At 44.7% G+C, this 26,046-nt stretch overlaps 2 protein-coding genes across 11 annotated transcripts in view; both read right to left on the bottom strand.

Moving 5' to 3' along the window:
* The window catches only part of mctp2a (multiple C2 domains, transmembrane 2a), a 37,247-nt gene extending 19,277 nt beyond the window's left edge, over window positions 1-17,970 (bottom strand). The window contains exons 1-18 of one of the 3 annotated variants that reach the window (XM_035525312.1): window positions 17,845-17,970; window positions 13,995-14,046; window positions 11,776-12,661; window positions 11,620-11,673; window positions 10,950-11,061; window positions 7,223-7,365; window positions 7,065-7,141; window positions 6,836-6,947; window positions 6,696-6,731; window positions 4,393-4,557; window positions 3,461-3,594; window positions 3,019-3,205; window positions 2,810-2,903; window positions 2,614-2,716; window positions 2,242-2,344; window positions 1,947-2,048; window positions 1,667-1,741; window positions 1,315-1,434 (exon numbers count right to left, since the gene is read on the bottom strand). In XM_035525312.1, coding sequence (XP_035381205.1) covers window positions 1,315-1,434; window positions 1,667-1,741; window positions 1,947-2,048; window positions 2,242-2,344; window positions 2,614-2,716; window positions 2,810-2,903; window positions 3,019-3,205; window positions 3,461-3,594; window positions 4,393-4,557; window positions 6,696-6,731; window positions 6,836-6,947; window positions 7,065-7,141; window positions 7,223-7,365; window positions 10,950-11,061; window positions 11,620-11,673; window positions 11,776-12,627 — 2,469 coding nt within the window. In that variant the 5' untranslated portion in view covers window positions 12,628-12,661; window positions 13,995-14,046; window positions 17,845-17,970. The remainder of the gene's footprint in view (window positions 1-1,314; window positions 1,435-1,666; window positions 1,742-1,946; window positions 2,049-2,241; window positions 2,345-2,613; window positions 2,717-2,809; window positions 2,904-3,018; window positions 3,206-3,460; window positions 3,595-4,392; window positions 4,558-6,695; window positions 6,732-6,835; window positions 6,948-7,064; window positions 7,142-7,222; window positions 7,366-10,949; window positions 11,062-11,619; window positions 11,674-11,775; window positions 12,662-13,994; window positions 14,047-17,844) is intronic. The other 2 variants (XM_035525313.1, XM_027003983.2) reach the window with 2 other exon arrangements.
* Window positions 17,971-19,765: 1,795 nt separating this feature from the next.
* mef2aa (myocyte enhancer factor 2aa) overlaps window positions 19,766-26,046 on the bottom strand; it is an 80,347-nt gene continuing 74,066 nt past the window's right edge. For all 8 annotated transcript variants that reach the window (XM_035525156.1, XM_035525159.1, XM_035525161.1 and 5 more), the window contains 3 exons: window positions 24,366-24,492; window positions 23,995-24,118; window positions 19,766-23,686 (listed from right to left, as the gene is read on the bottom strand). In XM_035525156.1, the coding sequence (XP_035381049.1) occupies window positions 23,359-23,686; window positions 23,995-24,118; window positions 24,366-24,492 (579 nt within the window). In that variant the 3' untranslated portion in view covers window positions 19,766-23,358. The remainder of the gene's footprint in view (window positions 23,687-23,994; window positions 24,119-24,365; window positions 24,493-26,046) is intronic.

The raw sequence follows: 26,046 nt of genomic DNA, 5'->3' as shown, positions 1-26,046 counted from the left end.
TATATTTATAGTAGTCCTAGCAACACTTTATGTGGTCAGTCCGCATGGTCACCCAGACAGACACACACAGACGCACACAAATACACACACACACATGCACTTTTAGACACAAATTTCACCCTGCAGATGAAAAAGCGCTGCCTTTTGAAGGAGTTTGGGGAGGACTGGGGCTATATGCCCTGCGCTCTGAGGAAGGTCAGCCCCGTGGCCTGGGGCATTTTGAGCAGCAGGGCGGCTGTGTGTTCCTGGAAGGGGCGCGGCTGTCAGGGCTCACAGCGGTGGACAGGGAAACCGCAGCAGAGTCCCGCACATTATGGGTGTAAAACCCTAAGAACCGTGATTTCCGGCTGCATGATAAATAATGTATGGTAATGTATATTAAAGGCAGGCTCACGCACGCCGGATGGTGCTGGCGTAGCCTGGAACGCGGAGTGCAGAGGAAAGACACGGAGTCTGGTCTGATTATGCAGATCTGAGAGGCAGGCAGAGGCCATCTGCCCATGTCTGGCTCAGTTACCTTAGTTACTTACAGCCTAAAGACATACATACAGGAGAAAACAGGGAGAGAGAGCGTGAGAAAGAGGTGTTCATTAACCTAGCTTCACACTGCGACAGAATTCTCACAACACATCTCTGATGAGCTGGCAGAAGGGCTTTCGGTGGCGGCGTGCCTCCTCACCTGCTGCGATCAGCCTTGGGGAGCAAAAAGGGTCAGAAACCTTGAGGGAGTGTTGTTCGAGAGAGCAGTCCATAATGCACAGAATCAAGCTCGTGCACTGCTGCTGGTGTCATGCTGCCACACCTGGGCGTGACCTGGGCTGCTCGGCCAGCTGTGCGCGCGGCGCACGTGAGCCGTGAGCCACGGCCACCCTGCCAATTCCCAGCTCCCCGCGGGGGTACGGCTGCAAGCGACAGCCCACGCTCCCCTCCCCAGACGGCCACGCACACAGCCCTGCTGCACCTCCCCTCCAGGGGGCGCTGCTCATCCGGGCGCGGCGGGAGGCGCGCCACGCTCCGGCTCGCCGAGAGCGCCGCCTCTAAAAATAGTCGCCCGGCCAAGAGCGGGACGCTGCGGCCCGTGGGCTCTTGGAAGGGCTGCGTAGGGACCCGCCCTCGCCCGGGCACACGGGGCGAGAGGGAGGCGAAGCCTGGAGGGGACCAACAGCAGCGGGGGCCACAGGGGCCGCAGGGCCGGCTGACTGTGAAGGGTGTTTGACAAATGGTCACCGTCTGAGAGCCATAAGATGAATGGCCTTCACTGCAGATGAGTGGTTATTTCGTCGGTCAGTTCCGTCGGCTGGAGGACTTACTTACCAGGAAGGCTGTGATGCTTCTCTGAGTGCTCTCCCACTGGAAGCAGCTCTTAATGTACTGCAGCGTGTACAGAACAGCCATGCTCAGCCTCCTCACGCGGTAAATGTTGCGCGCTAACAGCTAATGGGGGACAAAACAGTAGTTAGCGAGATGTGCTCGGGGACGTAATGTTCGCAACACGGCGTTAAGTGAGGTGTGGAATGGCTTTTACAAGGGAAGCTTGGCTGGTGATAAATATTAATGCGTCAAGTTGTGTGAGGATTTGCTGTATAGTAACATATTGTTGCAGTACAACTGCAGGTGGTGGACTTAAAAAAAAAACAAGGACCAAGCAGTTGTGAAGAAATCCCACCTTTTTATTGAACTTGGGGTTGTCCTCCTCAAACTTTGTTTCTCTGGGTTTGAAGGTTTTAATGGCAGCCCTGGCCTGTGAGAGCAAAAGATCCAAACAATAAGTCCTTCAATCACACACCACTTAGTGTGTTTTTTTTGTTTTGTTTTTTTGTTGATGTTGTTGTTGTTGTTGTTACTGTCTCTTTTTAAATGTCCCCAGTCTTTGCCCACTAGGCAACAAGCAACTGGATTCTGGATACTGGACTCTGGATTGTGGATTCTGGACTGCAGATTCTCACCGGGTTGTACAGAACGCTCAGCTCCAGTGTGATGGTGCCTTTGGATGGCCCTGCCAGATCTTCCTTCTTCAACAGGCTGGTTATCAGCTGCCCATTGGTGACCTGTGCCAGTGTATACATGCCTTAACATCACAGAGTCAGACAAATACAGGGATATCTCTTCTGGGCCATATTGTATTTTCAGAGTAATATTCTACAAAAGATTAATGCACGAGGTCACGTTGTAGGTTGTAGGTTCCCAGATAAAAATAGTCAAGGCAGATAAAAAGTCCAGAAAGGCTATTTCTGCACATACTGTCAGCAAAGGAATAGCGACTTTTCCCAGGATGTCTGGTGACTTGTCCCCATCTTCCCCACAAACAGTCAGCATTAAGACATCGTGGATGTCCTTAATTGGCCTGCAGAAAGGCCAAAAACACAGATTGCATCACATTAAATTATTCTTTGTACTAATATTTTGGAACTGTCAGCATTCAGTCATCACTGCTTAAGCCAAATTGGTTAAACTCTATAGTTCTAAAACTAATAAAACACTAATAAAACCGTTTAGAGGAAGCTGTAAATTCATTGCTGGGTAATTCATAGTTAGCACTGCTAGTAAACAGTGATCCTGGACACAAGCCACAAGTCTGTCCATTAGGCTTGAGGAGGTTAATGTGTCCCTCACAGTGTAAATGCTGTTCTCCATTCTGGATGGATGGTCTTGTAGATGGTTGGAGTCTGTAGCTTGCTGTTTCCGAGCTCTAGCACACAGAATGGATCACTCTTCCCTGCAAAAGTGAAGGTGAAAGGTTGCAGTAGCTGAGCAAGGAGGCCGCCATGTGCTAACAAGCTTCTCACTGGACCTGACAGTGAATCAGTACCGCTGAGGTCTGTCGACGCGAGGTCCATGGCCCTCACAACCTTGACCTGGAGATACCCGACATCCTGTAGGCTCGACAGCGTGTTCCTCAGACTCTGTACAAAACACAAGCACGACATTCCGTCCTTATCGACCTTTTCTTACGATCAGGTTTGTTTTCAGCAGATGGCGATTTATGATCGGGATGTTTGCGGGGAAGCCGAGACTAACGTATCGCTCCTGGATCCTGTCGCGGTGCGGCGCGTCGTCCAGCGGGGCAGAGCTGAGCTCGCAGATGGAGACTCCGAAGCAGGGCTTGTAGGAGAGCAGTAGCAGGAGACGGCCCTTGCCCGCGCCCACCACTGGGGTGTACAGACGCTTCTTGTTGAGCGGCATCTGGGTCAAGTCCAGCTCCAGCCTGCACGGAAAAGCGAGTGCCCTTACAAAGCAGCAGTAGGGGAACAGCTGCAAACCTACACACCAACACAATCAACATAAGCTAATAATCGAATGCTCAATTAATTTTAGCTGGTGTCTAAATATAGAGCCGTAGTACGTTATGTCTGGGGAGTGAGGCGAAGAGGGAAACTTGGCACGGAGGGCTCCCGCGATCGCTTTGAGAAGGATGGGCTGCAAGGCTGAAGCTTGTACGTGGCTGGCGGACAGAACTCACGTTCCCCAGAGCTCCTCCGACTTGCGGCTCCTCTTGCAGAGCACCTCCGCTGCCAGCACGTCTGGCTGACCTTCACTGAAGCGGTTGAAGTCGAACGTCTCCCTCCACTGCGGGCTGGCCCTGACGCACAGGCACTGGAAGGCAGAGGGGTGGAGGCAAGGACAGTAGGAATGAGAGAGCGAACGCAGCGAGGAGGCCCGAGGCAGCGCGGAGGCCCGAGGCAGCGCGCGCCGCTACAGAGGCGGTTAACTTAACAGGTGAGTTACGTTTCATTCAGCCAGCACGCCAGAGCACGAGGAGGGGGACGCGATACAGGCCTTTCTGGAGAACACGTTTCTGTCTCCTCCACGGGATTACAAATGCTGACACCATCCAATTAGAAGCCGCTTTGTTCAACAAATAAGCAAGCCCAAACAGAGCAGAAGCTGGTTATAAAAAAAAACAATAAAATAGAGAGAGAAAGTGAACAATGACAACAATGATATGCGCTGGGTGGAATCTGGAATCGTGGGGGAAGGAGAGGGCACATAGAAGTGGAGGCAGATGAGCAAGGCATGCTGGGTACACAAATGAGCCTGGTGAAGAGCAGCGGCAACAGCGTGAGGAGAGCCTTGGTGCCAGCCACGGGCAAACTAATGAGGGATAGAGAGGGATAGAGAGAGAGAGAGAGAGAGAGAGAGAGAGAGAGAGAGAGAGAGAGAGAGAGAGAGAGAGAGAGAGAGAGAGAGGGAGGGAGGGAGGTGGAGGAGTCAATAGGAAGAGCATATGGAAAAAGGATGTATGCAGAGTGACAGGAGCTACTGCAGCTGGAATAATCCAGCATGGCACCCACAAGCGGAAGTGTGTGTGTGTGTGTGTGTGTGTGTGGGGGGGGGGGGGGGGGGGGGGGGGGGGTGTAGAGAGTGGGAACGGAAGACAACCGGGACTCTCACCCTGCTCCTGCACCTCTGCTCGCCCAGACGGAAGCGCACGTAGACGTCGCCCTGGCTGCCCTCGGGCATGTCCTGGCCCTCCACCAGCACCAGTGTGTACACTCCGCTCCACACCTGACTCTTCTGGGCCGACGGCGCCGCGATCCGCCCGTGCTGGGGATGACCCTGGCAAAGGCAGAGAGAAAGCGCAGCATTGCACCCGCGTCCCGCCCAGAACGCGCTGCCGGATCAACACACTTCTGTGACTGACACGCTTCCCTGAATGCTGGGTGACGCGCGAGAACCACGCCGGCCACCCTGCGCCGCAGAGCCACCAGAGCCTGGCGAGGACTCGTCCGGTCACCGTGTCGGCACCTGGCCGCGCCCGAGCGGTGCTGCCGGCTGCCTCTGAGGTGGAGGGAGCGCTCACCCGCCGAGGGGCTGGTCCCCACCACCACCCACGCCACCCAGCTTTGCTTCAGTCAAAGACCAGAGGTGTTAGCATGGTGGGGTTGCCATGGGTGATGTGATGCGCCTTTGGCTCATTAACAGCAAACCCACACCGTTCACTGAATGCACCCCTGTATTGCTGTATAATACAGCAGCCATGTTGCCATAAACAAGACTTTTTTTTTTTTAAAAAGAGAGAGACTGAGAGATAAAGAGGGGTATGTGGGGAGGGGGGGGGGGGTTACAGAGTGTTTGGGAGAGAAATATAATATTCATCTGAGCCAAGCCATCCCAAGTGTTTATTTTGGACAAATGTGCGATCTGTGCGGCCAATAAAACAATTCCACTTAACAGTAAGTGGCCCCTAAAGAGGGGCTATTCCTGGTGCTAAAAGGGTCGGGGGATTGCTTCCATATGGTGGGACAGCATGGGGACGAGGGGTGAGGTGCTGGAAGCCCAGCCCGTTTGGCTTCCACCGCCGAGCCATCCGTCCACAGCTGTGATATTACATCTTAACATCTGGGTTATAGCTCGCCATGGCTGGGAATGGACGACAGCTCAGATCCTCAGCATCCTACGCTGGCAGACTGCCTCAGAGAGCTGCCTCACACACACACACACACACACACACACACACGCACGCAGGGACGTGTGCGCGAGCGAGCTCGCGCGCCCTGTCAGAGAGAAGCAGCACCACACGGTACGCGCGAGAGCAGTTGCCAGCCACCATCTCAGCAGCAGTGTCGGCACGGCTGTGGTGGCAGAAGTGTGAGAGAGGAGGAGAGGAGAGGCTGGGGAGATGAGAGGACCGTCTTCCGCCTCTCCCCGATAGGTGTCAAATAGAGTCGGGCCTCAGCTGTGCCGACGGAGAGATGTGATTCAAGCCCGGGTGCAGAATAACCACCAGTGCAAAACCCACAGAAAAACAGTCGCCTTCACAAATAAAAACCAGACAAACTTCATCAAACAGTCTCTGTGGTGCACCAGATCTATTTTTAAGCCTTTTGCCTAATCTAAAATTGGCCAGTTTTCATCCACGTTTCTCTGTGTGCACTTCAGACTGTTTGTTCACTTTCTTTGCCATTTTATTCCGCACGAAACTGAATTCCTCTGGATACGTTAAACAGATGTAATATAAGCAGATGTACTGCCTGGGCACGAAACTTTGCCATACCCCCAGAAGTGAGATAATGAGAGCGAGCGCCTCGGTCCAGGAAACGTTTGAAGTGGCTCTTAGCTCTGCCTGGATAAATGAAAGCTTTCCCCTATTGCTCAGAGATTGGACACTTTTGGCTATAACGCAGCTTCAGTGCTTCGGAGCTTAATCAAAATGCAAATAAGACAGTGTGACATGTTCAGACCGCTGCAACATACTAATCAGTCCCTCTGCAGTTGCTCAATATAATGTGTTAAAAAAATGTTTAGCATTCTGAAAGAAAACGTATGGGAATTTATAAACCACTAGCTGAGATGGTCAAAAGAAAAGTCCCTTAACAATGTGTTCCATCCACATCAGAACTTTCCAAAAATTAAGTTTCACTGGGATATAATGCAATGATTTACTGCCCTCCAGTGGCAAATCACCAAGTTTCTGGTGGCATTTCTCAGAAAAGAATCTTGATGCGTTAAGTCTATAAGCATTTTACTGCAAATACACTTTGATTTTGCTATGATCTTTGTGCTGACATTTAGATTCCATTTATAAGGGACAGTGAAAGTGAAAGATATTGTAATATGATAGAGCAGAACATCACAAACAGTGCCACATGTGCTAAATATAGTAGCCTATACTTAGCTATGTAAATGTAGTGGCTATGTAAATCAGTGTCTGTGCAGGGTACTGCACAGAAGTTCAGAAGAACCTCATACTTTACCTTATTGAAACTCCCTTTCCTCTTCAGTGGCCATTTCTGCAATGAAACCAAGAATCGGAGACCTATTAGCCAGGAACAGCTGCCAATACGCGAGAGGACTGTGCCCAGGGTGTGTTGTGTGTTTGGCTGTCAGGACACACATTTCGTTTGGTGGGCCCCTCGTGGATGGACACGCAGGCGTCCAAGAGGATCACCCCCATGTCCTCCTTCAGGCTGCCAGGGTCCTCCAAACGCAAGGTCAACTCCGACGTCCTGTGGAGGAAGACGGGGTTACCCGGCAACATCTGCATTAGTAAAAGGTGCACCGGCGATCCAGTCACACAGACATTTGTGCTGCGGACGCTGGTCCTGATGTCCAAAGTGACGTACTTGTCTATCTCCAGTTTGCTGAGGTTGATGGTGCTCGATCCCATGAAGTCCCGTGATCTCAGGTCGCGATCGTACACCTGCTCGGGGATTGCGAGTCATCAGAAACCAAGGAGGGGCTGTACAGAAAACAGCGTGCGTGCTGGGTTTATGAGACGCACCTTCACATACATGCACTGGTCCAGGTCTCTGATGAAAACAGAAAAGGACTCGTACCACGCAGGGTTCAGGTTCTTGCACACAACCTTGCTTTTGTAGATCGTCTTGCCATCTAATCGGAATTTGACGTATGGGTCGCTTGTACCTGTTAAAGTGTCAGGGTGTTAGTTTTTAGTATAATTTCAAGTCCTCTCTGAAACTATAGTAAATTAAATATACACCTAAAACATGGAAGTGGCAAACAGAAAGCAGCTTGTGAGGGGAAAAGCACAAAGGAATGGTGACTTCATGACCAGACACTACGTGATGACCAGAGATCATCACCCAAACCTGTAAACCGCACACAGATGCAGACTTGCATGTGTACACACACACGCAATCAGCTATAGCAGCAGTGGGATTATGTAAGGGAGTTCTTCATAGCACTGGGGAAGTGTACATCAATATTAAAGGGGAAATTTTTTTTTTTAAATCACCAGCATATTAAACACCTTGAAACCAAGAACAACCTTTGCTAATCTTCCGGCTCGGTTGGACGGACGCGAGGAGGGGCACAGTGTGTCTTTGTCTGTGGTAAGAAGATAAGAGGAGGGGGAAATATGAGTGAAAAGGAAGGAGCCCATGGCTTCATTTGTATGGCTGGATAAAGGGGTGCTTGAGAAAACCTGTGGGGAGTCTGCAGTCACATGACCAAAGCCCCGTGGGGACGGGCTGTCAGGGCTGTCAGCGCGCCTCTCCAAATGAACATCTCCAGGAGGCAGGTCCTCCCTGGCAGCCGCTGACAAGCCAGCCTCCAGGCAGCCTGACAGGAGGAGTGGGGCTCTCACAGCCAGGGGAAGAACTCCGGCATGACTGAAAACGGTGACGGCGGAAATTACTGAGGGGGTGTGTGTGTGTCAGTGTGTGTGTGTGTGTGTGTGTGTGTGTGTGTGTCGGGCGGGGGTGTTGAAAGAAAAGGGAGGGAATGTGTGTATGAGGATGGGCTTCTCTGACCGCTTTTTAGAATGCGTAGCCATAGTGGCGGTGTGTGGTAACGGTCAGGCCACGGGCATTAATTGTTAAGCAAATAGAGGTGAGGTGGGGGGGTGTGGTGGGCGTAGGTGTGGGGTATTGGGAGCGGGCTGTTTGCTTCACTGCCATTGTGCCATGCCATCAGATAAACTGAGGACTCAACTCGTGAAATGAGTGTCTGAACCAGCTCTCCACAATTGCCACTTCCAACTGCAGTCTTAATGACAGCTGACAGGTGTGTAGTGTATTCCTTTTTCTGTTTGTGGAATTCCAAAGAATACTTGGAAAACTATATCATTATAGTACATTAAACAGTGTAATAAGTATGTTTTACTTCATATACATTTGGAAAGCTCTTTAATTAAATGTTTAGCAGTGTACTGTCATCTATCAACAGCTTTAACAGGAGCCAAGCTAATTACAGCATGTAGTTTGCTTCTCCACTTCATCTGAGTCTATTGCGTTTCACATTTAAAACATCCCAAACCTGCCCAAAGACCAGGCAAATAAAAGTGCTTGCACTTTGTAAATCTTTACACTGCCTAAAAGTAGGTCTATTTAGCTATGGGAAGCGACGTGGTGTTTCTTAATATATAAGCAAATAATATATGGTTAAAATTCACATTAATAACTGCGATGCTTCTTTCTTGAATATATTAAAATGCTTAAAAAAATTGTTTAAAAAATGTAAAAATTCAAACTGAATTCAAAAGAATTAATTGAAACTAGGATATACAAGTCAAAATGCTAGTATTTTGGGAACCACATGTTTTAAGCAGTAGTGTAGTTTTGATTATTCATATTGTATATTCTCAATTTGAGAACAGGGACATGAATAGCGCCCTAGTTCCTAATCCAGACTTTACGCACTTGTCTGACTGAGGCAATTTCCCCTTCGTTGCTGACTAGGCCATGGTAGGGAGTCATTCTGTAACGCAGTGCAACACCAAAGCTGGAGGCAGATTGTAGATGCTGTTTGATGTCACTACCAGCAGATGGTGACGTATTTCACCTGACTCAAAAACTAGATTGTTCCTGTTCCTGGTGAACAACAAACAAGAAAATCCCCTTTGAGGAGATTTTAAGTTCTGAGGAGGTTTTACATTGTAAGCAGTCTCCATTTTGTGACATCTATTCTTCATTTTATCACCAATAATTGCTCATTCTGGAAACACTGGGACAAGTCACCCTATTACAAGATTCATCTGGCTGTAAGGAATATGACTGGAATATTGCAATTATGAGAAAGAATGAGGGGATGATAGTAATTACCAGCCTCGGGGCATACACCTGTGACACTCATCAGGAGAATTAGGTGTCAAATCATCTTGGCAAGGCCTGCCAAATAAACTGGCACCGGATCTGAGGAATCAAATGGAACTGCACTCGGTCCATTTGCGCCAAAAAAGATGGCAGTAAACACTTTTCAAACGGGAAGATTCCCGTGCTGGGGCAGGGAGGAATGAGAAATAAGCCGAGGCGCTGCGGAATATGTGCGGAATGCTGCCGCCAGCCACTCCCCGCCCTACAGCACGTGCTCGTGTTGACTTGGAGCTCTGGTTTCTGCTCGGCCAGTTCATTTACAATTTGCTCTGCTCTGAGAGTAAGTCTCGACGCTAGTGCATTTATTGCCTCTGCTGGCGTGCCAAAGTCCCACGAGCGCTGAGCGGCCCAGTCCCAGGGCCGCTTGATTTGGCTGTTAAGCCACAAGCACAGCCTGACGGAGAGAGAGGGGGAAAAAAACCTAGTTTCTGACGCCACGTCTTAACACTACAACCATTAGGGAGGGGCCTGAAGTAAGTGAGACTGTTCCATTCTGGTCGGACCACATGCTCAGCTGCTGCCTCGGACCAGCTCAGAGTCATGCTGTCCACAAAAGCCTCGCAACTCTCCGATAAGCAATCTCTCCGGCCATTGGAAAAGAGCAGATGTTACCGAATGATTCAAGACTCGGATCGAATGCAAAGATAGTGTGACCTATTTTCATGTGATTAATATGCTATGCTATCAGAGGCTACTGAAACCACATTTAAACTGCAATTCCTTAGCAAAAGCAATATTCCCAGGCTGGCTTCCTAGTTTTATAGTTTCATAAACCTCTAAATCTGGAGAGGACTTGCGTGTTTGTGGAAGAAAAATGTAAAAGTATGATGATAGACTTATTGCCCCTTAGAACACGTCAGTGTTTTTTCTAGGACCCATGTACAGCCATACACCCACACAAATCTACAGAATAATTACTACTTTTGGTCTCCTAAAAATGTAAATAAAAAAGCAACTAATTATGGATTTCCCACTTCAATTTCCTCCTTAATCACTTTACAAATACACCAATACCCTTTTGTTATGCTTCCACCGTTAAGATAAAGAGAAATGAAAACAATACACTGCTTGAAATATCAGGTGTTCTGAACAAGCATGCTTACAGCTGCGCTCTGGGCTAAGAATGCTGCACTGCAAGATATTTTACATACATTTTGGCTCACTCATACCTTTAGTGGAAAATCCAGATAAAAAGTATTTTTATATTGTCAGTGACTTGTCTAATGTCAGGTTTGTTGGCACTGCTATATTTGGGTGCTAAATCACAAATTGACTGACAGCTGTTTTTCAGTGGAAGACTGGAAAAGTAATAAATTGGATATTGAGTTCATAAGTGAAGGGTGGCGTGCAGCTTTGCACATTATGGTGCAATGGCACAAGAGGAAGTGCACCTACCATTGCGGTCTCTGATCACCAGGTGTCTTCCCTCCTTTAAGTTGATGGTGAGCAGGTACTGAACCTTCTGACCTGCTGGAACAGGCTGGATCTCGCTGCTGACTGCTGAGCCCTGCACAGAACCAGTTCTCAGATATGGGCTTGACGATGAGCATATTTTAACAATTTTTCACATTACGAAAGTCAATATGATTTCTTTTAAACTATTGTGATATAGTTTTTGGTCACAACTTTTCATAAATTCAGGGTACCTTATTTTTAACAGTGCAGGAACTGGAGGGTGAACTGCTGAATTACTTCTATGCTAGTCATGCATTTATAGCCAAGTGACACAGGTTTTACTAAAAATAACTAGCAGTGAAGGCAAATTTTGCACGAGCTGTCAAATCCATGAGCTATCAAACTCAAAGTTCACAGATTTCAATATGCAAGCAAAACATTGCAGCAAACATTGCCATCATACTAAACTTGGCCTACAGTATATCCTGATTATTTGAAACTAGGGTCCAACCACAGTGTTTAAGTAGGGGGTAAACGCATGGGGCACAAGTATCGTCTGAGATATTTAATAAGGCCAACAGCTCATGCGTTTATTTTCTTCCTTTTAAACCAGTGGCGTGCTCCCACCCACATACACATGGAGCAGAAATGTTCACTGCTCATCACTCACTGTCTGTCTTCCGGATGGACTGGTCTCATAGTCATTGCTCTCGCTGGCAACCTGCTAAAACAAAGATTATTTCTGTTGTTGTTATGAATTGTGGCAGAAATGGCATGAAACAGAGGCAACTTCTCAGCCGATATATATAGATATATGTTAACTGACATCATTAAAGTTCTCAGCTGATCCAATGATGCACATCTCTCTGGATAGTGATGGAATGTTGTCTGGCCCAGCAGTGAGCTCCTGCTCAGGAAGACAAGGGCTGCAGGACCGTTCCTCGGATGGTGTGCTGCATGCCGACTCATTGTCTAGGTAATCTATATACCACCTAGTGGTTCTGTCCCTCTCCTCCATCCTCTTCTCATTCCTATCCTTCCTCATAGGGACCTCCAAAAAAGCTGACTTCTCTGTGGCCGAAAGGATGTCAAGCTCGGGTAACGCAGTTGAGGAGAGTCTCTCTGGGAGGCTGAGGACTGTATTATCAGACGCCAACTTCCTAACAGGGACCTCCACGAAAGCTGGCTTCTCTGAGGCTGAAAGGATGTCCGTCTGAGGTAACAGGGATAAGGAAAGTGTCTCTGGGAGGACGAACTGGTCCACTTCCTTGGATAAGAATGGCGTGCATGGTTCAGGAAGCTGCTTTGGGAGGCCACTCGGGGGTGCTGTTTCCAAAGCATGATCCATGTCCGCGGGGAAAGTGAACTGGTTGCTACTCTTGACTGAAAGTGGCTCATCTGTGACAACGAAATTGTCAGAGTAAGCCAGACTTGAGGTTTCAATCTCGGCTTCATCCAGATAAAACTGTCTTTTTAAGCCAGAAAAGGAAGCTGTGTCAGGGTCTGGAGACACTGCGAGAGAGTCCAGCAGAGATGGGCTGGAGCATCGGAGGTCCGGTACCGAGATACTCCTCCTGTACCTCAGGGGGGTCTTCTTGGCCTTCTTTCCTTTCTTCATGTTAAAAAGGGGCTTGGCCTTCTCTCGCAGTCTGAGTAAAACATTCTTCTTGGGTTCCATTCTGACTGCTCTTCCTTAGACGTCTTAGAGAAAACTTTATAAGAAGAAAAACAGAATAAAAAGAATGTTAGTCAAGTGCATATTAGTGAAGTTACAATAAAGAAGTTACAATAGTGAAGTTACAATAATAACAACACCCCCCCATGAAAGCAATGCCTCAGTACCAGTCATGTGATATTTCCTCATTACTGGAGCACTGCTTCATAATGGTAAAAAAAAGGTCTTGGAATTGGAGCTTGACATCACTCAACAGGAGCTGTACTGTCACTGCTGAGTCACCGAGGGGGAAAATGCAGTCGCTTCTACAACCAGAAGCCCATATTCTATATAATGATTAGAAATATAGCGACTGTATGCATTTATTGCATACAATCAGTGCCACTGACAACTGTAAAAACTACAGCTGCTCTACCTCATAAACTTGTACCAGGGCCATTGCCACTGTCACACAACTATGTGATTACTATTTCAATATAATAAATTGCACCATCCTGAATGGTACACCACCAAAATAATATCATGTCAGGAGTGGACCTGCAGTCAGAAAGTCACTCATCATGACCAGTCTAGATAGTGGCTAATTGACCTGTGCATGCTAGCACATGGTCTTTAATTGTACAGCTTAGAAAACGAACCCATAAGATAGGTGTGTTTAACAACGCGGTAGGTGCGGCTAGGTTCAAGGTAGGCGTTTGTAATTAAATGGCTCAGGATATTCTGTCTTTTCATGTTTTAATCAGATGTTGGTAGACTAGCATACAACCACTAATAAATAATCCCACAAAACCAGCAACATCGATCAGTATGAGAACTGTATAGTGTTGGTTTACCAAAAGATTATAAAGTGAGAGGTGTGACCAGCCATAAAGCATTCTGTAGTAACCAACACAATGTAATAAAATTAACCACACACACACAAAGAACAAGAAAAGCGCTCCAAAGCCAATATTCTGGTTAGGCACGCAACGAGGCTCAGATGCTAACGCATGAGGGATTTGCGATAGGAACAAAGCAACTCGGGCAAAAAGCACAGGAACATAAAAACAAAGGCAAAGTGAAACTCGAAATGAATAAACAAAAACAACTCAAGCTAGAAAAGTCACAAACCTTACAATAACCATACAATAACCAACACTGGCGCTAACAAAACACAGGGTTTAAATAAAGGGCTTAGCAAGGGATCATTTGACACAGGCGAAAGCAATCGAGGGGCGTGACCTAAACAAGGAGGCAAAAAAAAAACAACAAAACCACGAGACATATGCAATCGCATCACCATGGGAACCGTGATGCGAAGGAGTTGTCTTAAAACATACCAAGCATTTAGACACAATAAATTCACTCTACAAAGCAGCCTTTTTACTTACATCTGTTTGTTTGGCGTGGTACTCGGAAGTGTTTTTAACTTCAGTTGATCACCTTTCATGAAGACAAAGTATACTGTATAACAGTTGGATATTAGATTATAGAAAAATACAGTAAGAAAGGTTAGAAAAGGTTTTAAGATACCCGAGAAAATGTTTAAAGCTATTTATCAGGATCATAAGTATAAATCCTTCCTATGGGCCAAGAGTAAATTCTTTCAAACTTTTTCTTTTGATATTTATCCATTTTTTTTTGTCATTTATCTGTTTTCGACACTGGATGTCAATGGAAAAGCTTTCAGCTTCTGTAAAAACACAACTGAATTCAACACAACCTGGACAGGTACTCAGTGCGTTATATCAATGACTCCTCTAACTGACACCAATTTTAAAAAATAACCAAACACACGTATACACCATAAACCCATAACTATACCACACACACACACACAAACATTTATAAATACACCATAAACTCATTTACATATACACCAAACACACATTTACATATAGACCATACACCCATAACCATACCAAACACACATTTGCAGATACACCATACACATATTTACATATACATCATATACCCATAACCATACCAAACACACATCAACATATACATCATACACACATTTGCATATATACCAACCACACATTTACATATACATAATACACCCATAACCATACCAAACACAAACACACATTTACATATACACCAATAACCATAACAAAAACACATTTACATATACACCCTAGACCCATAACCAAACCACACATGTACGTACTTCTCCATGAATGCTCTCTTGTACATGTTAATATACATACACAGACATAGACAAATCTAAGGACAGTGATGTTAATTGTAACTAGCTATAGTTTTAATACATTATTTTTCTCTTTGTTCTTTTTTGTCTTGAATTATCACTGTTATTTATTACCACCATGATAAGTGTTGTTGTTTTTATTTGTTATTGTTTTTATTTATATTTCTCCATGCTTCTTTATCATTGTTATCTGCATGTATCTGCATGTGTCTCAATGTCCATGTGGGGGATGACCTCCACTGACTCATGAGCTATATATTACCACTGACAAAGATTTATTGATCTTCTAAAGAAGTGGGTGGTGTTGGTGGGCAAAATAAAAGTTGTATTAATGTTTTAATGTGTTAGTGTGCATTACATGGCATATAGTTTTTTTACTATATAAATAAACACCTACTGCCAAATGAATAACTTATCATTTGGGAGGATCTAAGATTTATGCACATTTGAGTACCAGTGTGCAGCAGACACCCTGATTCATGATTAGTTAAAAAGGTTAGTGGGACTACACCTGTACCATTATAGTAAACATAGATCAGAGTGCCACGATCAGCAGCTAATTATCAGAATAAGTTCTTAACTAATAAACAAAACACAGTTGATCATATTGGATGAAACCAGTTCTTTTTAATCAATAATTTATTTATAGCCTTAATGGTTGAATATTTGTAGATTGTTTTTACAAAAGATTGTTATTTTCAAATGAAAGAGACTACGCTAATCCAGTGCTTCAGAATGATGTGTTCTGTATGCTGGTTTTTGGGTTGGTGGGGGTGTTCACTGTTTAGAACATCTTGGCTTTGGTTTGGGTGAGTGCATTTGGTATGATGCAAAGTCTGGCACATTCTAACAAGGCTACAAGACTAAAATATATGTGACAGCCACCCCGAGAGCCCGTGACCGGTCCTTTACACTGGCTGTGAATGCCACACGCCGAAAAGAAGAAGAAAAGACGTGGAAGGCGAAGGCAATACTGGTCCCCGTGGCAATCGGAGCACTAGGAGCTGTGACCAAACTGGGAGAATGTCTCCAGCAGTTCCCTGGAACAACAACTGAGATCTCCATCCAGAAGATTACAGACCTGGGAACAGCTAAGATACTAGACAGGACCCTCAAGCTCCCAGGCCTCTGGTAGAGGACCCGATCTCGAAATAAAAAGACCCCCCGGGGGAGGGGCTATTATTTTATTTATTTTTTATTTTTTAGAAATTTACAGGCCCACAAATTGCTTCTGCCAAGTAGTCCATGCTTTTGCCATTGTTGCAGGTATGCCACTGGTATGTAAAGGTTGGCATTCTCCTTTTCTCTACAGCTACTGGCTTCTTCTGTTAGGCTTGAGGCATCTGACGATCTACCAACGTTCAGCCTGGTCTGCTGCTGCACTGGGAGTGTGGTGGAACGAGGCTGAAAGTGGAATGGGGTGAGGTTGGGCAAATGCTCTGTAAATCCTATACTTCTAAGTGCATGTCTGGGACGTTGTGCTTTACAAAGCCAACAGATTGGTTGATTCTGTTTGTAGCCTTGTATAATTAATGGCCATTCAAAATCAAAAGTCTTTCATTTTTACACGCTGTATCACGGAATTGTGAGCAGCCAAATATGAGAAATACAAGTTAATTACCCAACTTCTGCACCTACTTAGCCAGAATAGAAAACTCTATGCATAGGCATGGTTTAAAAGACAGATTGTTGGTTAATAGACACATCACAGTCCAAGACCTTGGCAACTGTACGGTGCTGGCAAAATAACTGTGCTGGCACTCACTTCTTTTTAAAGATCATTTTACATAATGACAGTAACAATAAAGAAAGAAATGTTAGATATGACAATGTATCTGAGTTTACTGTTTGTTTGTTTTTTCCTTTTTAGAATGTTTCTGTTTCTTGAATGCATGCATACCTCATGGTTCATTTGGCCCTGTTGCTTCCCACACGCCAATTGAAAGCACATACCTAATTTTCATCAAAAATGACTCGAAGGGTTAAAGGCAAACACACCACACTGGTTCAGTTAGTACAGGTTGCCCTTCCTCTAGCACACCGGAAGGACCTTGGGCAATAAACACACAGGCCTTCATGCTGCCAATTCATTTCTAGACCTCAGTAGATTATAAAGATGACCATTTACAAAGGTTTTGTGCCATCATTCTCATACAGAAAATAAAAGTTTGTGCACTTGTGATATTCCAATAGATAAATGAACACATGAAATGCTGCAGTTTATGTTTTGATAACTGAACCCATGAAAGAAGTGCACAGTTTATGTTTTGCTCAGCTTGCAGTACATGAGGCAAACTCATGACTCTAGTGAGTTTGAAACATGGTTAAAAGTGTCAAAAGCAGTGTGTGCAAAATATGTGCTGTGCATGTATCACATTTCTGTGTAAGTTGCTCAGTTTTCTCTACAGTGCAACTATGATTCTGTTCGCAGAAACGCCTCAACGGTGAATAGTCTATTATATACTTACATTTGTCAGCATTTTTCTCAGAACAAGCAATTAATTGATTTTCCACATTATATTTTTATTTGAAATGAAACCATGGCCACAAACGGTAAAAGTTGAGAAAATATACGCATTAGAAAACATTACGAAACCTGGAGTCTTCATGCTTAGCGTACTACAATTCACGATTTGAATAAACAAAACAAAAACAACCACGCAACAACCCCCTCAGACATCCAAAGGCGGTCACTGGTACATTTTAATGAAAATGTAAGACAGCAACACAGTTAGTTTGTGACGTTTTCAGCCGCGAAACAGTAAAAGACCAAGACAGTGATTCAGAGAAGTACAATCCCCCGAGACTCAGCAACACGTCCGGGTCCTGTGAGCTACATGGCAGCTTAACCCTTCGCTTTAGTCAATAAAATAAGTGCCGAGGCACATATCCAGTGCTATAAGCAGAGTGGGAGATTTTAACACGATTTGTTGAACAAACACCTGGACTACAGTCACCTGTCAACAGGCAAACGCGCTCTCTACAACCCGTTCTAGCCCAATAACAAATCAAAAGTGAACAGGCCTTACCTATTTCCAGGGTTTAAATAGAATAACAGATGCCTTTCCTTTTGTAAGACATGACCAATAAGTGTTCGCAGATAAACTGTTAAGTTCTACCTGGGTATTACTCTGAGGTTTCCTGCCCCATTGGACCTGTTTGTTCAGTTTTTTAGGGGCGGAGTCGAAAATTGCCATCCCATGAAGTAATGTGGTTTCGTCTTAAATCGCTTTTAAAATCTTCATATTGATTATAGAATTCATACAGAAGCCAAACTGTCGCAACGCAGTTGTTGATGTAGCTGCATCGAATAATCGCTTTACTATTTGTTACTTTATAATTGCATTTAATTATTTAAATGTATTACATTATAATGTATTTATTACATTATAACTGTAATTGATATACTTTAATAACGCATTTTAGATTCATTTCTCCATTAATGACCAAATTATTAACTTTTGTTTCGCGTTGCTTTTTTCCGGACTTTTAAAAAGTGGCAGGTGACAATGTTCAACTATTAACAAGCGTTATGGGTGCAGTTAAGTATTTTGTCTCCACCTGCTGGTTACGTTCTGCAACAACAGTCACACCAATATATAATAGAATGCGGAAATAACGCTTATATGTGTCATCTCAGTGGACACGTCCCTGGCCAACAAGAAAAAAAAATGCGTTGTGTATTTTTGCGTGCTGAATTCAAATATGGTTTCAGAATTTTTCTGTCACCAATGTTTTGTTCCAGTATACTCACATGTCATTATATACGGTATGGAAAAGCACCACAAGGAAAGTGTCCGTCTGTGTTGGCAGACTACTGCTGGACACTGAAGGGGAATGTTCCTGAAGCCAAATGCAGGCGAAAATCGTACATTGTACATTTCAAGTGTAATAAAGGCATTTATGTATAAGTAATATTATGATTCATGTCAAATTTAATTGCTCTGTAGCTATGTGATAGAATTCTAATACAGATACAATTTCAGGGTAAAAAGTACTCTAAGGTGCACTTACAAAAGGTTTGTTGCCCAGTTTTAGATATGTATTGTAACTTCTTGTGAAGAGTAACACACCTGTTCAGGTTCCGCTGTGTTTCAAAACAAGTGACACTTATTTTCAAAGCCATTTTACAGCCATGGGGCAAGTGTTAGCAAAAACATTTTCTATGTCAAAGGAATAAATTTGTTTTTCAAGCCTGTGGAGACAGATGTGATTTTTGGGCATACTACAGAGAATGAGTTCAGTTACTTGGGCTATACATAAAAGTGTAAGTGTAAGATGTTTTAACAGGCCATGTTACTATCTAACAGGTTTCATGTGTATTATATCAGATTGTGTTCTTTTCAGGACTGTCTTAATTCACTCCCGAATAATGGGAGTATTATAGCAGCTTTTTATAATGAAGTTATTCCGTATGAAAAAGTTGGAAATGTTTAAACTATATTTGGTCATTATTAGCATTTCATTTTGGGTATTTCAGATATAACAGTCATAACATTTAAACATTTAACCCTGGAGCAGGTTTACTGTTGTCTAACGCTAATGCAAAAAAAATGTGTTTTTAGATTCTCCAAAAATAAAGTTTTTAAAATGTAATGTTTACCAGTAGTCTATAATATACTGCTTTTTAAATAACCAAGTTTGTATACTTTTTGGTGGCATGATTTAAATCGTTATCTATAGGACTCAGTAGGCAATCATTCATCCATCACACACCTCATTTACTAATAACATCTGACAAGAATGACCAATATCATGTCCCGAATGCTCCCAACACAGCCAAAATCCCTTAACATTCACTCACTTTGCCTGGATGTACAGTACCATCATTACTGTGTGTATTCATTCAATGCTGTGTAACAGTGGGTGGGTCACTGGACATGGTTAGATGTTTTTGTGTCATTGGTATACATCCTCGGCGTAGCAATAGTAAGGCACATAGAGTTAATATTTGAGGGTACATAGAGGTTTTTAATAAAGTGGACAATTTCTAAAGTTCGGGACTTCACAGGTGGACAAAGTCTACTCAGATTCAGAGGATTTTCACTTCAGTTTGTACAGAATAAGCAAGAGAACCTATGTTACACAGTAAAAGCCAATATCTTTACTTAAGTGAATGCAGAATACAAATTTGTACAACAATCTCTAGCATAATATCTTAGTCATTCAATAAAAAGTTCACTAGAATATTTATTGTATCATGAAGATAAAACAACACATTCAAGGGAAATATAATGCAGATGAGCTTAAACGTTTCTCTTGACTTTCTTTTTTTTTATCTGAAACATTTCATTTCATGGCAACAAAGTCCAGCTTGTGCCGCCAAACGGTTCGAGTGGCCAAACCGTAAACAGCTTCTTGAAGTGAGCTAGTAACTACGATTACCAAATACAGAGTTCCGTTTTAGAAAAGCCATAAAGCAAAGCAGTGTAATCTTGCACAGCAAAGTGAAGAAAGTTCTCTACAAATAACTGTTTTCCCTCCATTTCACATTCTCTTCATTTTACCACATTGTGAGCAACACGCAGTTCAAAGCGAGCGACTTCCTCCCTTTAGATTCCCTATGTATTTCTATGGATTTCTGTGTATTTCTATGTAATTCTATGTTTTTCTTGTGTGTTTGTTGGGGACTGATAAACAAGGAGTGACTGTGTTTAATCTCTCCACGATAACCATGTTTTCAGGGTTTTTTTTATTCATTTGGGGATGAAATTAATGTTGATGAGAAATATCAAGCTGGATTTGGAACACCACCTGCTCTTTGGAATAAGGCTCTAACTGTGCACAAGAGAGAGTCTAGAAATTCCCTGATTCCTAATGATGAGCTAGCGCGCATGCGTGTGTGTGTGTGTGTGTGTGTGTGTGTGTGTGTGTGTGTTCGCTGCAGTCTGAGTGCCCTGTATGTCACTACTCTGCAGAGCAGTGTATCCCACTGCACGGGTGTAATTACATTATTGCTTGTCTACCCTGAAAGGCGTCGATTGTGATGGACATCATAAAAACGTGGACTTCCAAGCGTCTCCTTTCAGCTGAACTGAAGTCTCCCGTGAAGAAGAGTGAGACTTCAATGTGCTAGATAGCGAAAGGACTCCTATTAAGGTAATTCAGTGGTAAAATGGCTTTCGGTGGTGATTAAAGTGTTGCCAATAAAATGTGCACCTGCGTAATATGCAAGCACTTAAGGGCTTAAGGTTAACAGTCATTTTCTCAACTGCATCCCGAGCATGTTAATCATATGCTAGGTATCCTCATATATGGGCATGTGACAAAGTTGGTGTGTTTTTTTTTCCCTATCAGACCTATCAGCGTGAATGCTGTGGTAAGAGGCCTCCTCCACGGCCCTGTGTGCTGTTTGCAGACTGCATAGATTATCGCCAGCTTTATTGCCACGCTGCAGCTGTGCCTATAACGGCAGGGAGGTCATGAAAACACACAAAGAAGGGGGGAAATAGATAGCAAATTTAAAGAGAGGGAGCCTCCTTTTTCCCGACGGCGAACCCGACGGTGCGAGCTTGTGCAGTCCGGCAGAGAGGTGGGTTTGCATTCGTCTGGCGTTTGAAAGGGTCTTTTTTTTTTTTTTGCTGCTGAAGCCCCTGACGGTGCGTAGGGTGGGGGTGGGGGGTCAGAGGGGGGGCACGACTGTCGCTGCCACGGGACAACGCGGTGCAGCGGGGGGACGCATCTCGGCCTGCAGGGACGGACGCCTGCCTCCAGCCCCAGAACATAAAGGGGGGCAGCAGTTACAGCAGCGCCCTCCTCAGACTGGAGCGCCTCGGCCGATATTCTGCCAAGCCAATTCACCAAACGCACATGGAAAGAGACGTTGTGTTCTGTACATAGCACGTATGTATTAGGTTTTGATAAGGTTATAGTATTTACAATATGTGGATAAGAAGTGCCTTTGAAGAGGGGCTCAAACTATAGGAGCTGAGGGTGTAAATTAACTCCAAATAAACTGAGATGTAAGCCAAACAGTATATATATATATATATCCACGAATCATACGTCCGTTATCGAGGAGATGCGTGTCTTTGATTGGCTATCGAGAGGACAGTGCCTCGGAGCTCGAAACAGGTCCTTGGTTTTTAGAGCTGGCAGTGTGTGTACAGTAAAAGAAAGAAAATCATTTCATAACGATCCTTTTACAAAAACCAAAGGAACTGAAAACGAGACAGCGGAGTTTGAAAGTTACAGCACTGTTGTTACAATTTCTGAAGGACAGACATTCACCATCATTAAAGGGAAAACGACCAAAAAACCTTATTTCAAATAAAAACACTTTGATTATTATTATCAATAAGTCAGATTTGAAGACAGTACAGTATAGTTAACAAAATAGTAATATTAACCAGTGAATGCTCTACTGAATAAGGATCTTGCCTTGTAAACCTGGCAGTAATCCACAAAAAATATACTTTTTTCTTCAATCTGGTGAAGGTACAATACATACGTACTTACATCGAAGGTGATATATATTAAAGTTGCTATATACATAACAAAAGGAAAAAAGTTTGGCTCAAATCTTTAATTTACAAACAGAACAGCGAGTGTTCATGGCTTTAGATATTGTTTCAAGGTCTGGTTTGCATGGAGATTTTTTTCTTTTTCATAGTTTGTAACAAAGACAATATTATAGAAGAAGAATGAAATGAATAGTGAATGTAGAAATGAGATTTTCTAAACCTACAGCAAAACAGAATTTAAACATAGAGGCTTTGGCTTATTTTATCGTTGATTTGTTTAAGCTGCATTAAATTGAGGACTCTCGTCTCCAGTTCACCTGGGCTAGCGTTTCATTTATTTTCTATTCTTTAAAAATGTATCATGAATACATTGTACAGTTGATGCTTTGTTTTTGAACAACAACAAAAAAAAAACCCACTAAAGTTGTATGACTTGTCTTTCCTATGTTACAATATAGCTAATATCCTAAGCTTGAAAACAACTGTGATCTCATTCTAGACATTGGACTCCCATTGTAAACCAAAAACCTTTTAATATGGTCAATTGTGAATAAGTTAGCGTGTGACTTACGTTCTTAGGGTATGTGAAGTTAGAGGATTATGTCAAGAGGCCAGCAGTCAGAGCTCAGAGCTCACCCTTCAGCCCAGCGGGATTGTTTCAAAACCTGTGAATTCAACAGCAAGAACAGCTACCACAACTGCCGGACCAGACCCGCAACTACCACGATCGAAAACGTCTCACTACATCATCTTTATTTTCCTTACGTATTGGACTCTGGCTAAAAGCGCACAGCATTAAGTACCTGATAACCCCAGCTCTGAGCATTCAAGCCAGCCTAGACCACAGGGCTTCTGCTCTCTACTAAAGGACTGATGTGTCTCTCTTTGCTTAGTTTCAATAGGTCAGGTCATTTAGAATTTCCTTCAGCGCTCCCTTCCTTCTGAAACAAAAATGAAGTTAAATAATAATAATAGAATAATAACAATTAGGACCCTCCCTGCCTCTGACCTCTCGCCCGGCTCACCCTCGCCCGCCCGCCTGCACGTGCGGCTGCCTGGAGCTCGGGCCCCCGGGCGCCTCTATGTCACCCAGGCGTCCATGCGCATGCGCTTGACAGACGGGCTGTGGCGCTCGTCAGCGCCGGGCACAGGGCCTCGGCCCAGGGCCAGCGGCGAGTGGAAGTCGGGCCGGTGGTCCTCCCGGTCGCTGCCATCATACGATGAGCAGGAGGAGCTGAGGCTGTCGACAGGTGAGCGGCCCATGTCCGGACGGGCAGCGGGGGGCTGTGGGGGGAAGCCGGATGGGGTGACACGCTCACGCGGGGGTGAAATGGGCTCCGATTTGATGTTGACGTTCTGGCTGGTGTTGATGGAGAGGTTGGAGGCCTGAGGTAAGTGACCACCACCCCTGAGCAGAGACATGAGAGACATTCCTTACTGATTCGTTACTGATTCACGACTGCAAAGCGGCGCGCACGCGCACGCACACACACACACACTGCATGCGGAGACATACGTGTTTGAGAGAAAGCACAGAATGAAATTAAAATTCTGTCATTCTGCCGGGGTGTGCGTGCGCATGTTTGTGTGTGTGCACGCAGATGTTTTTTATTGTGTGCACTTGTGCATGCATGCATGTGTTAATGTGCGTGTACATGTATTATGTGTGTGTGCATATCGTTTTCCTGCATGAATATAAGTATGTGTTGTACTCACACCAGCGAGCTGAGAGCTGCCTGGCCCAGTTGATGCTGTTGCCATGCCGACACAGAGCCCAGCGAGAGCCCTGGAGAACCAAAGCCTTGCAGAGAGGAGAGCTCAGCACTGCTCAGGGAATATTCTGGAACAACAACCCGGGTGGTGAGCGAGCGCCTTAACCACCTCCGCACTTCGGGAGAACACTCACACTGCAGGGTGTGTGCTTGCATGTGCATGGGACAAGCCATGTGGGCTTACTACTCCACACAATACCTGATGCTAGAAGGATGATGCCATGCAAATCTCTCAGTAAGCAACAAATTAAGGATGAGTCCAAATGTCAGTGTGTATAAATATGAGGTGGATGAGGGGGCGCGTAAGAAACTCACCAGTGTTATAGGCAGTAGGCATGCCTGAGTAGACCAGGCCTTGTGGTGGTAGACTTGGTGTGGTGACTGAGACCACAGGGGTGGTCAGCGGCTGTGTGGACTGGGAGCTGCTTATCCTCTGGGTGTTCTGCACACAGCAAGGCCACGTAATGAGATGGAGACGCCTTCTCTCCCTCTCACACAGATACGAACACACGCACATGCTTTTGGTGGAACGTTACATGCACCAGTGTTTCAGTGGAACAATTGTGACCTAATCAAATAGATTTTAACCCCTACACTACATATATATATATATACACATATATATATATATATATATATATATATATCATGAGTATATCAGGAGTATATATATACTCCCAAAACTTCAGGCTAAATTATTTTCTGGTTACACTTTTTCTTTTTGCCACAGTGGGGCGCTATAGCTTCATGAGACATTTCTTAATGATTTTAATGCTTTTATTGCTTTGAATAACATCGTTTACTGATTGTCTTGTATTCAAAAGCACAAGAGAGCATGAAACAAGCTGAAACAAGAAGTCTGATTACAGAAGCATATGTATTATATGGGGATATCAGAACGTGGTCTGTGGGGGGCCCTGCACTAAACACATGGCTGTCAGGCTCTGGCGCTAACCCAGTTAGTGGGGCTAAGGGAGATAATGCCCATGTCCAGCCTAACCCCTGGATATCAGCTCAGGTCAAGCCTAACCCCTGGATATCAGCTCAGGTCCAGCCTAACCCCTGGATATCAGCTCAGGTCCAGCCTAACCCCTGGATATCAGCTCAGGTCCAGTCTAACCCCTGGATATCAGCTCAGGTCCAGCCTAACCCCTGGATATCACCTCAAGTCCAGCCTAACTCCTGGATATCGGCTCAAGTCCAGCCTAACCCATGGATATCAGCTCAAGTCCAGCCTAACCTATGGATATCAGCTCAAGTCCAGCCTAACCCCTGGTTATCAGCTCAGGTCCAGCCTAACCCTTGGTTATCAGCTCAGGTCCAGCCTAACCCCTGGATGTCAGCTCAGGTCCAGCCTAACCCCTGGATATCAGCTCAGGTCCAGCCTAACGCCTGGACGTCAGCTCAGGTCCAGTATAGCAGATTTTAGCCTCATGGTCTAGAGGAACACAACGCACTGATCAATATAAATGCAAATTTTTCAAAGCGTTCTCAACATGACTCCTCAACATGGGAAAGCACATTAAACATAGTCATAAATTATACAATGAGATTGATAGGCCTACAGTTACATGCTGTTCACCTTGAAATCCCCCCCTAGGGGCTTCTGCAGTGTCAAAACAAAACACTTAACCAGTATGTTTAAGGTAATGCAGTGACTTGTTGTGAATACATCTCAGTATGGGAACACACATGCAGTGCAAGCATTCATGCAGAGTGTGTGCATACTCACACACAGACACACACACACACACACACACACACACACAAGAGACACGCACGCACACACACAAGCGTACACAAACACATGCATGCGCACGCACACAAAAGTACGCACACATGAGCACGCACACACAAACAAGACACACACACGCACTCACACACACACAAACACACACACACACACAGGTTGAACAAAATTCAGGGTTCAGCATAAGAGTAGTGCTTGTTTCAGTGTAAGGTTCTACTGTTCAGTATTCTCACATTAACTTCTGGA

The sequence above is a fragment of the Electrophorus electricus genome, chromosome 4 (genome assembly GCF_013358815.1).
Source record: "Electrophorus electricus isolate fEleEle1 chromosome 4, fEleEle1.pri, whole genome shotgun sequence".
Lineage (NCBI taxonomy): Eukaryota > Metazoa > Chordata > Actinopteri > Gymnotiformes > Gymnotidae > Electrophorus > Electrophorus electricus.
This window is presented reverse-complemented; position numbering and strand designations above follow the sequence as displayed.